This window comes from Stegostoma tigrinum, chromosome 27 (assembly GCF_030684315.1).
Source record: "Stegostoma tigrinum isolate sSteTig4 chromosome 27, sSteTig4.hap1, whole genome shotgun sequence".
NCBI lineage: Eukaryota > Metazoa > Chordata > Chondrichthyes > Orectolobiformes > Stegostomatidae > Stegostoma > Stegostoma tigrinum.
Window position 1 is genome coordinate 36028024 of NC_081380.1, and position 12966 is coordinate 36040989.

The following is a 12966-nucleotide window of genomic DNA, read 5'->3' on the forward strand; positions in this document are numbered from 1 at the left end:
TTCCAGCCTCGGGCGACTGACTGTATGGAGTTTGCACATTCTCCCCGTGTTTGTATGAGTTTCTTCTGGGTGCCTCGGTTTCCTCCCACAGTCCAAAGATGTGCAGGTTAGGGTGGATTGGCCATGCTAAATTGCCCATATTGTTCAGGGATGTTTAGATTAAGTAGGTTATAGGGGAATGGGTCTGGGTGGGATGCTTTGAGTGCCAGTGAGGATTTATTGTGCTGCAGGGCCTGTTTCCACACTGTAGGGATCCTAAGATTCTAGGCCAAACAGAGGATAGTGGCCTACCCTATAGTGAGCAATGGATAGAGACAACCTCATTCAACACTTAGGTCTGTACTGACGGTTGCTCCAACAATGACTTTCTGAGGTTCAACCAAACTATTTTCAACCTTGTCATCCTAATTGATCCTGACATAAGTTTTTGTCGACATATCTGATCCACTCTCAAAACCAACTACTCTAGAACATTGTTCATCTTCATCCCTGCCTCAGCTTTCCTGTTACGGAAACTCTCATCTATACTTTTGTTACTTCTGGATTACACTATTTCCTATATGCTCCTGGACATGTTTCATTTTTTCAGTTTCTAGAAAACACTCTGCTACCAGTTGGGGCAGCATGGTGAGGCTCAGTGGCACTGCTTCCTCACAGCATCGGGACCCAGGTTCAGTTCTGCCCTTGGGTGACTAACTGTGTGGAGTTTGCACATTCTCCCCGTGTCTGCTTGGGCTTCCACGGAGTGCTCCAGTTTCCTCCCACAGTCCAAAGATCTGCAGGTTCGGTGGTTTAGCCATAGGAAATGGGATGGATATGGGTGGGATGTTCTTAGGAATGTGTCAGTGTAGACCTGACAGATTGAATGGCCTGATTCTATAATTTCTAGTACCTAAAATCATATCAAGCACAGAAGTTTACATTGTTCCACCCCCCCCCCTTCAAATAATGGGTTTGAAGCAGTCCCATGATGATCTTCCCCCTGGGCTGAACTCTCGGCACCTTTAAGATGAAATAACCACCCTCTGAGGTCCTTAAGTGGCCAATCATTGACAACTGGACTACCATTCCCTACCCAATGTCAATATTGAGACTGACGGCAGTTCTAACTGCAGGGGGGTTCCTGGAAAGCTGCTTAAAGGGTTAAATGATTGTGGGGGAACCAGTTTCGGGGCATGCAACTGCTCCCAGCTCTTCAGGTGGGAAGAAGGGGAAACCCCACGAGCTAAACAAACCCTTTCTCAAATCTCAATGACCCATTCCCCGGGTGTTTACCAATCCATATTAGCTCCTGGTTGATAATGCCTCGCGTGAAAAATTATTTTCGTGAAATGAAGACTCCAGTTGCATTTTGTTTTCAAAACTTTATATCGCAACGAGCAGACAGTTAATTGCACACCTTTTTAGTTGCAATTGAATGCTCAATCCATTCATTGCAGACGAGACCGTTTGGCGTGTATTACCTATGCTAACGCTTTGAAATAAATTTTAAACTCGTTTTCCTCTGCTTTGGTGTTACAGCGACTGTCACATCCGGGGGCTGTGAGGAATCAACTTAAACTTCGACTTCTCAACATTTTGGAAATCAGTCTTTTTGAATAGTAGATGCAATCAGAATGGCTGGAGATTAAAAGGTTATTGCATAATCACGAGACTGTGAAAGAGACAGTTGTAAATTATGCACATCGCTGATGGAAAACTTTAAGGACTCATTTGTTTTTGCAAAGTGTTCCCAAAATTTTGTTCAAGATGGCCAGAGAAATTATCTCACAGTACCTAGACTGTGCTTTCAGAGGAGTTGTAATTTCTCATTAAGTAAAAAAAATCTATGTTGTTTAAGTGGATGAAAAGAATCATATAGCAGAGAGCGAGCGCTGGGGAACTTGAAGGATTGCCTACGAGTTATAATTTCGAAAAAGAAGCAAGATTGAGGAGAGCGCCTGTTTTAGGCGCGTCTCGCCAGCCGTATTGCAGCCAGTCGCCTCCCACTAAGACGAATGGAAAGGGTCGGAGGTTATTGAGCCAAGAAGAGAAAAAAAATACACCACGTGTGTTAGCAGCAGCAGTAGAGCCGGCTCCGTCCTTCTTTCCATCCGTGTCGAGCTTTCAGCTTCTGTCAGAATCGCTGAACCTGCTTTCCGGTTCGGCAAGGTGGGGAGGGGGGCGCAAAACGCTGAGCAGGAGCGATGGTGAGCAAAACGGACGAGACCTCGCCGGTGGCTGTCGACACCAGAGAAAGCAAAGAGTTAGAAAATGACATTGGAAGGGAGGCGTGTGACTGTGGTGAGTAAAGGTCAAAATAATCCCGAGGGGTGAGTGAGTAGTGAGGTGGGAGGGAAGGTGAGTGAATGGAAACATAAAGGGAACATGATTTGGGGACGCGGGGACTGTAATATTGAATGAAACTTCATTGCAGATGGAAGTTCCCAATTTATGCTTATATAAGAATTTTTTTTAAGAAGTGACACTGACGAACAGGTTAATGTCAGGGTGCAGTGGCGGGAGGGTGGGTTGTCAGCAGTTGAAATGCAGGCACTGGAAGGATTTAGGTAGTTAATTTAGTGTGGGGGGGGGGTGTTACTGCTTTCCCTCGCATTCCATGCTTTCTGCTGCTGGTGGCAGCTTCTTGCTACAATGTTGCAATCCGGCCCCGCAATGTATCCACGCGGCGGCCGCGGGAGCCTTTTGATGTTGCCACATGTATCCATTTGTGTGTGTGTGTGTGTGTGTGTGTGTGTAGCTAAATCGCCGGCTCCTACTAGAATGAGCGGGCCGCACTGACAGGGGGCTTTACGCATGCTAAAAACCGGCAGTTTACAGGCTAAAATGTTGGGGGTGGGAGGGAGGTATAGCAGTAAAAACTTAACATGTAGGCACAGCGTTGGGATCAAGAGGTCGCACAGACTCTGTCCTCTTTCCCCTTTCTCCCCAACAACAACTCCAGGAGGTGTAGGGTTTGCTTAACCCCGTCGCCCCCTACTTTCTCCTCTTCCTTCCTCCACTCCCCCCCCCCCCCCCCCCCCGGCGGGTGAAGGTCACCTTCAGTCCCGCTGATTGCCGGGAGAGCGGCCCGGCTCTCTTTCTCTCTTCCCCCCCACCCCCCCGTGTGGCTTGACCAGCCAGCTCCTGGCGAGGGACCCCGCCCGCCCCCCGCCGGCTTGGAGGTACCGTGTGGAGGGCAAAGGCGAGTACGGAGGGAATTTGCTTGTTTGCAGCTGCTCGCCCCTCGACATTGCAAAGCCCGGAAGTGAATCCCGGCTCCTTCACAACCAGGGGCTGGTTGCTGTGGAGGGTCATGTGATGAAGAGGCGGGGAGAGGTTACACATCTTTCGGAATGAGCCAGTTACCAGGGCTGCTGTGCCCTCCACCCCTTTCCTCACTTAACCCCTTTCGGCAAGGTTTGGCCCTGTCGTCTGGCACTTGTCCTTTCCTCTCTGTTAGAGGACAGTGAGGAGCAGGTGTGGCTTTGTGCGATGGGGAAACCCTGTAATGGAGATTTGCTTGAAGCCTTTTAATAGATGGTGCCAAATATCGACGAGATATTGTCAAAACTGTACACTTACAATCATAAAAGGATGCCTTTGCAATTTTATTTTTATTCATTCATGGGATATGAGCTTTGCTGGGTTTGACAGAAAGCTCAACTGTCCTTGTGAAAACCTGTTAATGAGACCTCGAATATTGAGGAAAGATCTTGCTTTTGTGTTGCTGCACAGTTGAATTTAAAAACTTTGTTTTAAACAGGTGAGCAAAGTCTTTGTTGTGACAAAGTCTTTTTGGGCTCCAAGCCTTGATATGGGTGGCGTTGATCCAGTTGTCAATGGACACCAGCAAACAGTATATGAAAGCCTGATTAAAATAGGATTGTTTGGAGATAATGTAAGATTTCTGCATCTTGGGCAGTACAAAAGGAACTGGTCAGCTGTTAGCCAGTTTACTATCATAACCACTGAAGAAATATGTTCGGACTCCCGGAGGTTTGATGGATAGGGTTGGATGCTTGTGTAAACCCTGCTCTAGGGATTAACTTGGAGATAAGGTAGGGGATGACGAGGAAATTAGTAGAGTAGGTGAAAGGACTAAAGATTAAAAACATCAATATTTTGGAACGGGTTCTGAATGCAGTGGTAGTGTCCCTACCCTTGGACTAGAAGGCCCAGGTTCAGGTCTCACCTGCTCCAGACGTGTGTAATAACATCTCTGATCAGGTTGGTTTAGAAAAATAGGTCAGTTGGGGAAAAAAAAGATATTTTGGAGAGGGCTTTGGTATTGCAGGGCTAATGTCCCTATCTCCGAACGAGAGTCTTTGGTTCAAGTCCCACCTGCTCCAGCATAGCATCTCTGAACAAGTTGATTAAAAAAATCTCTGGAAATTTTGGGTTAAAGGTATTTTGCTGCAGAAGATGTGATTTTTGCCCCTCTGAGTTTTGTTGTTTTAGGCAAGTTTTTTTTAAAAGAAGTTATGATGTTGTGGAAAAAGTTTGTAAACAGTACTGATCACCTGCAATAGAAAGTCCTTTTAGTACGGTCATTTTATATCTTGCAACTTGAGTCTCTCCATATCAAAGGATTACTGACATTGTGCAGGACTAACTTTGAAACAGCTTGACCCAGGACAGCAGACAGGTTGAGAATTTGCAATGCATGCAGCCTACGTAGGCAGTGCTGTATGAGATTACATGGTTATTCCAGAGAAAAGGTGCTGGGATTACCCTCACCTGGATTTTGGTAGGTTTTTTTTTTCTTGCATGAATTCCAGGATGCCTTGATGGAGTACGATGTGCAATTCTGGTTGCCCTGTAATAGGAAGGGTTCAGAAAAGATTTACCAGGATGTTGCCAGAAATGGAGAGTTTGAGATATGAAAATAAACTGGAAAGTTTGGGACTTTTTTATTCACTGGAGCATAGGAGATCGAGGAGTAACCTTATTAAGGTTTATAAACACATGAGGGGCATAGATAATGCGAATGACAAGAGTCTTTTCTCTGAAGTGGGGCAGTTGAAAACTGAGAGGTTTTTTTTTGAGGTGAGAGGAGAAGGCAACTTTTTTATACAGTGGTTTGATGTGTGAAATGAACTGCCAGAGAAAGAGGTGAATGCAGGTACAGTTACAATGTTTAAGACATTTGGATAAGTACGTGAATGGGAAAGGTTTGGAGGAATATGGGCCAAGTGCGGGCAGGTAGGACTAGTTTAGTTTGGGGGAACATGGTCGGAGTGGACTGGTTGAACAGAAGGATCTGTTTTCACACTTTATGACTGCGTGACTCTGCTGCAGATAGGGGTGGGAGGGGAGCAGCGATGGAAAGTCAGCATGCAGAAGCTGCTGGAAACCTGAAAGAATATTTTTTAAATGTTGGAAGCATTCAAGGTCAGGCAGCTTTTGTGTAGAGGGGAAACATAAAATTAATGCTCAGGTCAGTGACCTTTTTTGAACTGGTTGTTCTCGTGAAAGGTCATCATCCTAAAATATTAACCCTGAAATGACTAATTTATCTCTGCACTTTTGCTGCTTAACCTGCTAAAGGTTTCCAGCATTTTGTTTACAATTTTTTATACTTGTGTTGGGTTTTCATAGTGTTCAATGTTCCTGAATGTCACCTTGTCCAGTACAACCAGACATGAAGTCTGGCTAAGTGTGGAACAGAAAAAAGGCTTTCACTTGTGTGGTGCCTTTCACAGACATTCCAAAGCACTTTATAATTGGTGAAATGCTTTTGAAGCAGAGTTAGTATTGTAATGTAGGTAATGCAGTAACTTCAACATTTGTATGACAAGTTTTCACAACTACTGTGTGATAATGAGCACAGAATCCCTTTTTATGATATTGTTGAGGAATAAGTATTGACCGGGCCACCAAGAACTCCCTTTTTATAGTCACTGGGTTTTGGGATTTTTTTTTTAATCCCCTACTGGAAGACCAAATGGGACTTTGATTTAACAACTCTTGTGGAAAAATACAACCGCGAAAGGTGCAGCTGGACCCTAAGGCAGGCAGTGGAATGTCACCTGATGTTTTATTCTCTAGTTCTGGAGTGGAACCTACGCTGTCTGACTCCAAGGCGAGCGATATTAACCAAGACATACAGAACATGGCTGTCCTGTAGCCCCATCGCAAGAATATTCCAGTGAAGACTTGCAATGTTTAGAGTCACTGATCAGAGATGTACAGCAAGGAAACGGAGCCTTCGGTCTACCTTGTCCATGCCATCCAGATATCCTAAATAGATCTAGTCCCATTTGCTGCATTTCCTTCTAAATCCTTCCTATTTGTATACCCATTCAGATGCCTTTTAAAAGTTGTAATTGTACCAGCCTCCAACCCTTCCTCTGGCAGCTCATTCCATACACGTACCACCCTCTGCCTGAAAAAGTTGCCCTTTAGGCCCCTTTTAAATCTTTACCTTATCACTTTATACCCATGTCCTTTTAGTTTTGGACTCCTCTACCCCAGGGAAAAGACTTTGTCTATTTACCCTATCCATGCCCCTAATGATTTTACAAACCCCTCACCCCGCAGCCTCTGATGCTCCAGGGAAAATAGCCCCAGCCTATTCAGCCTCTCCCTATAGTTCAAACCCTCCAGCCCTGGCAACGTCCTTGTAAATAGTTTCTGAACCCTTTCAAGTTTCACAACTTTCTTTCTATAGCAGGGAGACGAGATTGAATGCAGTATTCCAAAAGCCTGTACAGGTGCACCACGATGTTCTAACTCCTGTATTCAATGCGCTGACCAATAAAGGCAAGCATATCAAACGCTTTTTTTTACTGTCCTATCTACCTGCGATTCCATTTTCAGGAAACTATGAACCTGGAACCTGCACTCCAACGTCTCCAAGCACACCTGAGGACCTTACTGTTATGTGTATAAGTGCTGCCTGATTTTCCTTTCCAATATGCAGCACCTCACATTTATCTAAATTTAAACTCCACCTGCCACTCCTCAGCCCATTGGCCCATCTGATCAAGATCCCATTTTACGCTGAGATAATCTTCTTCACTGTACGTTGTACCTCCAGTTTTGGTGTCATCTGCAAACTTGCTAACCGTATCTCCTATGTTCACATCCAAATCATTTATATAAATAACAAAAAGCAGTGGACCCAGCACCAATCTTTGTGGTACATCACTGGTCACAGGCCCCCAGTCTGAAAAGCAGCCCTCCACCACCACCCTGTCTCCTACCTTAGAGTCAGTCCTGTATTCAAATGGCTAGTTCTCCCTCTATTCCAGGTGATCTAACCTTGCTAACCAGTTTACTATGAGAAACCTCGTCGCATACCTTACTGAAGTCCACATAGATCGTATCCACCACTCTGCCCTCATTAATCCTCTTCATTGCATCTTCAAAAAACTCAATTAAGTTAATAAGACACGATTTCCTACGCACGAAGCCATGCTGACTATTTCTAATCAATCCCTGCCTTTCCAAACATATCTAAATCCTGTCTCTCAGGATTCTCACCAACAACACTGTCAGACATGCTGGTCTATAGTTTCTTGGCTTTTCCTTGACACTTTTCTTAAATAATGGCACTACATTAGCTAACCTCCAGTCTTTCAGCACCTCACTTGTGGCTGTCGATGATACGGATATCTCAGCAAGGGGCCCAGCGGTCGCTTCCTAGAGAGTTCTAGGGTACAAGTGATCAGAACCTGGGGATTTATCCACTTTGCATTTTAAGACAACCAGCACCAAAACCTCTGTAAAATGGGCATCTTTCAAAATGTTGCTATTTACTTTCTATGTACTATATCTTTGATATCCCTCTCCACCGTAATCACTGAAGGAAAACACTAGTTTAGTATCTTCCTCTGTCTCCTGCAGTTCCACACATACATGGCCTTGCTGATATTTAATCTTTTATCCTTAATGTATTTGTAGAATCCCTTTGGATTTTCCTTAATCCTATTTGCCAAAGCTATCTTGTCCCCTGTTTGCCCTCCTGATTTCCCTCATGAGTATAGTCCTACTGCCTTTAAACTCTTCTAGGGATTCACTTGACCCTTACAGCTTGTACCTGGCATATGTTTCCTTCTTTTTCTTGATCAAAACTTCAATTTCTCTGGTCATCCAGCGTTCCCTACACCTACCAGCCTTAACCAGAATTGTCTCTGGACTCTCGTTGTCTTATTTTTTGAAGTCTTCCTATTTACCAGCAAACATTCACCTCCCCACTCCCCCAGCAACTTTTGAAAATTCTTGCTTAGTACTGTCACAATTGGCTTTCCTCCAATTTAGAACTTTTAAGTTTTAGATCTGGTCTATCCTTTTTCCATCACTGTTTTAAAACTAATAGAATTATGGTCACTGGCCCCTGTGTGCTCCCCCACCAGCACCTCGGTTACCTGCCCTGCCTTATTTCCCAGAACCAGGTCAAAGTTTGCACCACCTCTGGTAGGTAGATCCATACACTGAACCGGAAAATTTACTTGTACACGTTTACAAATTCCTCTCCGTCTGAGCCCTTAAAATTATAGAAGTCCCAGTTTATGTTTGGAAAATTAAAATTCACTGCCGTAATCACCCTATTATTACAGATAACTGAGACAAGTTTGTTTCTCAACTTCCCACCGACTGTTAGGGGGTCTATGGTACAATCCCAATAAGGTGATTATCACTTTCATACTTCTGAGTTCAACTCAAATAACTTCCCTGGACATATTCCTAGGAATACCCTCCCTCAGTACAGCTGTAACGTTATCCCTAATCAAAATGCCACTCCGCCTACTCTCTCGCCCATCTCCGACCCCCAATTTTCCTATAGCATCTATACTCTGGAACATTATGCTGCCAGTCCTGTCCAATCCTGAGCCATGTCTCTATAATTGCTAAGATATCCCAGTCCCATGTTCCCAACCGTGCCCTGAGATCATCTGCTTTTCCTGTTAAGTCTCTTACATTGAAATGAATAGTGTTTAATTAATCATTCATACCTCATTTGCTTCTTTGTTTCTCCCTGCCCTGACCATCTGACCTTCCTTCTTTTCTCAAATCTAACAGTCTCAGACTATTGTATCAGTGATAGTGGGAACTGCAGGTGCTGGAGAATCCAAGATAATAAAATGTGAGGCTGGATGAACACAGCAGACCCAGCAGCATCTCAGGAGCACCAAAGCTGACGTTTCGGGCCTAGACCCTTCATCAGAGAGGGGGATGGGGTGAGGGTTCTGGAATAAATAGGGAGAGAAGGGAGGCGGACCGAAGATGGAGAGAAAAGAAGATAGGTGGAGAGGAGAGTATAGGTGGGGAGGTAGGGAGGGGATAGGTCAGTCCAGGGAAGACGGACAGGTCAAGGAGGTGGGATGAGGTTAGTAGGCAGAAGATGGAGGTGCGGCTTGGGGTGGGAGGAAGGGATGGGTGAGAGGAAGAACAGGTTAGGGAAGCAGAGACAGGTTGGACTGGTTTTGGGATGCAGTGGGTGGAGTCGAAGAGCTGGGCTGGTTGTGTGGTGCAGTGGGGGGAGGGGAGATTTTGAAGCTGGTGAAGTCCACATTGATACCATTGGGCTGCAGGGTTTCCAAGCGGAATATGAGTTGCTGTTCCTGCAACCTTCGGGTGGCATCATTGTGGCACTGCAGGAGGCCCATGATGGACATGTCATCTAAAGAATGGGAGGGGGAGTGGAAATGGTTTGCGACTGGGAGGTGCAGTTGTTTATTGCGAACCGAGCGGAGGTGTTCTGCAAAGCAGTCCCCAAGCCTCCGCTTGGTTTCCCCAATGTAGAGGAAGCCACACTGGGTACAGTGGATGCAGTATACCACATTGGCAGATGTGCAGGTGAACCTCTGCTTAATGTGGAAGGTCATCTTGGGGCCTGGGATAGGGGTGAGGGAGGAGGTGTGGGGGCAAGTGTAGCATTTCCTGCGGTTGCAGGGGAAGGTGCCGGGTGTGGTGGGGTCGGAGGGCAGTGTGGAGCAAACAAGGGAGTCACGGAGAGAGTGGTCTCTCCGGAAAGCAGACAGGGGTGGGGATGGAAAAATGTCTTGGGTGGTGGGGTCGGATTGTAGATGGCGGTAGTGTCGGAGGATGATGCGTTGTATCCGGAGGTTGGTGGGGTGGTGTGTGAGAATGAGGGGGATCCTCTTGGGACAGTTGTGGCGGGGGCGGGGTGTGAGGGATGTGTTGCGGGAAATGCAGGAGACACGGTCAAGGGCGTTCTCGACCACTGTGGGGGGAAAGTTGCGGTCCTTGAAGAACTTGGACATCTGGGATGTGCGGGAGTTGAATGCCTCATCGTGGGGGCGGAAGCGGAGGAATTGGGAATAGGGGATGGAATTTTTGCAGGAGGGTGGGTGGGAGGAGGTGTATTCTAGGTAGCTGTGGGAGTCGGTGGGCTTGAAATGGACATCAGTTACAAGCTGGTTGCCTGAGATGGAGACTGAGAGATCCAGGAAGGTGAGGGATGTGTTGGAGATGGCCCAGGTGAACTTGAGGTTGGGGTGGAAGGTGTTGGTGAAGTGGATGAACTATTCGAGCTCCTCTGGGGAGCAAGAGGCGGCACCGATACAGTCATCAATGTAACGGAGGACGAGGTGGGGTTTGGGGCCTGTGTAGGTGCGGAAGAGGGACTGTTCCACGTAACCTACAAAGATGCCTACAAATGGGCCTGCTGTGTTCATCCAGCCTCACATTTTATTAACAGTCTCAGACTGTTCTCTTTCCTCACTATCTCCCTGGGCCCCACCCTCCATCCCTTAGTAGGTTAAATCCTCTCGAACAATTCTAGCAAATCTCCCCACCAGAATATTAGCCTCCTTCCAAATTTGGGTGGAGTCTGTCCTTGTACAGGTCACTTCTATCCCAGAAGAGATTCCGATGATCCAAAACTCTGAATCCTTCTCCCCTTTGCTAGTCTCTCAGCCACGCATTCATCTGCTCTATCCTCCTAATCCTGCCCTTACTAGCGCATGGCACAGGGAGTAATTTGGATATTACTACCCTCCAGGTCCTCCTTTTTAAATTCCTGCCAAGCTTCCAATGTTCTCTCCTCGGAATCTCATCCATTTCTCTTTGTGTTGTTATTTGCAATAAGTACAATGACCTCCTGCTGGTCCCTTCCCCCTTTTGAGAATATTCTCCAAGATATCCTTGATCCTGGCGCCAATGAGACAACACACCATTCTGATATCTCGCTGTCGGCTGCAGAATTGTCTGTCTGTGTCTCTGACTGGAGAGTCCCCTGTCACATTTGATCACTTGGAACTGGTGTACCGTTTGTTACATTAGAGCCAGTTTCAGTACCAGAAACCTGGCTGTCAGTGTGACATTCCCAAGAGTCCATTTTCCTTTACGTTTTCCAAAACAGCATACTTGTTTGAGATGGGGATAGCCACAAGAGACTCCTGCGCTACCTGCCTCCCTCTCCTGCCGGTCGCCCATCTACCTGACTGTATCTTCAGTTTATCTCCCTTCCTGCAACTGCCATCCATCTCACTGCCTAGCTCCTGTAAATTCCTCCTTACCTCTAACTGCCACTCCAATGATCCATGCAATCCAATAGGATTCAAAACTAAACACACTTCCTGCACAGACAATCATCAGTAACGTGGAAACTTTTCCTAATCTCCCACATCCGACAGGAAGGGCACGTCACACTACTAAAAGTCATCTTTGCACCTTAGCAATCCACAGACCCAGAAAATAGCACAATTTTACTGCCTCATAAAGCACTATTTCAGTCTAATTTAATACCTATGATTTTTATATTTTTAAAATTTAATCCAGAGACAGATCTCAGAAAAAAAACAAAAAGCAACCCACCGTACTCACTCACACATATTTACAAAAAACAGTAAGTTTGCACTTTTAAAAAAGCTATTTAGCTGCTCCTCTGTTGTGACCTTCCACACAGCAGAGTGTTCAGCAATGCAGTTTCACGGCTGGGTCAGACTGCAATGCAAGTTTGTTTCTTCGTTTGAAAACTTGCCATGTGGCCACTGCCTTTGTCTGTGTTCCTCCTTTTTAAAATGCCATTGTTTTGATATTTTTCCCTCAAAGTTCCAAAACAATGCAGCATCTTATAAAACCCATTGCAGCTTCTAGAATTCAAGGGAATCGCCTCCAAAATTGAAAATATCTCAGAAAAGGAGCAGCCCTTACAGTCACAACTTTTTCCTTATTCCACTTATTTTTGATGAGGTGACTGAGGGGTGACACTTTCTTTCTTTCTGTCTGCCTTTGTATCATAAGGACCCACCTTGCTTTGCATACCCCACAAGCCTCATGCTGCAGTCTGTTTGCTTCCCAATGCAGTGGTTTCGCTCCCTACATTGTGTATCTTGGAGAGTCACAAAATCTGTGACTTGAAGAGACCTATGTTGCTCAAGAGTTTTTGTTTGAATCAATTTTAATGGCTATTATCAAGCCCATCTTGCAGTAAAGCTGTTAATTCTGAACCATGGTTCTTTGAGAGGTTTATAGTCCCTGGTATTGACAGGAGTTGCATTCAGACGTGTTAGTGGCCTTCACCCTGGCCCACCTCTGCACGTAAGGGATAATGGGAACTGCAGATGCTGGAGAACCCAAGATAACAAAGTGTGGGGCTAGATGAACACAGGCCAAGCAGCAGCCATGATTCCATTAAATGGCAGAGAAGGCTCGATGTTGTGGATGGCCTACTTCTGCTCCTATCTCTTATGGCCTTATGCTCTTAATCTGCTGGAAGGATATTTATGTACATTAAGTACTGGATATTGGACAAGCATCCCAAAATATCAGAGGCAGCATGAAAGCTGAGAGAAGTAGTGATGAAGTGGAACTGGATGACACCAATGCACTCAAGGAACCTGTCAGTTTTTTTCTGAAAATGCCGTGAAGGGTCAGAATGTGAGAAAATGCATTGGCCTGGGATTGGAATCTTTGTGGGATCCCTGAGAAAATACTGGAGGAGCAAGAAGAGAGATCACTGCAGGAAATCGGATGGTATGACTGGCTGAGTAACATTTGAAACTGGTGAAGATA

The 12966-nt window shown here is 45.6% G+C and overlaps 1 protein-coding gene across 2 annotated transcripts in view; it reads left to right on the top strand.

Annotated features, from left to right (window-relative positions):
* The first annotated feature begins 1877 nt into the window (after positions 1–1877).
* cluha (clustered mitochondria (cluA/CLU1) homolog a) overlaps positions 1878–12966 on the top strand; it is an 88773-nt gene continuing 77684 nt past the window's right edge. The window contains exon 1 of one of the 2 annotated variants that reach the window (XM_048557021.2): positions 1878–2283. In XM_048557021.2, the coding sequence (XP_048412978.2) occupies positions 2187–2283 (97 nt within the window). In that variant the 5' untranslated portion in view covers positions 1878–2186. The remainder of the gene's footprint in view (positions 2284–12966) is intronic. The other variant, XM_048557022.2, reaches the window with a different exon arrangement.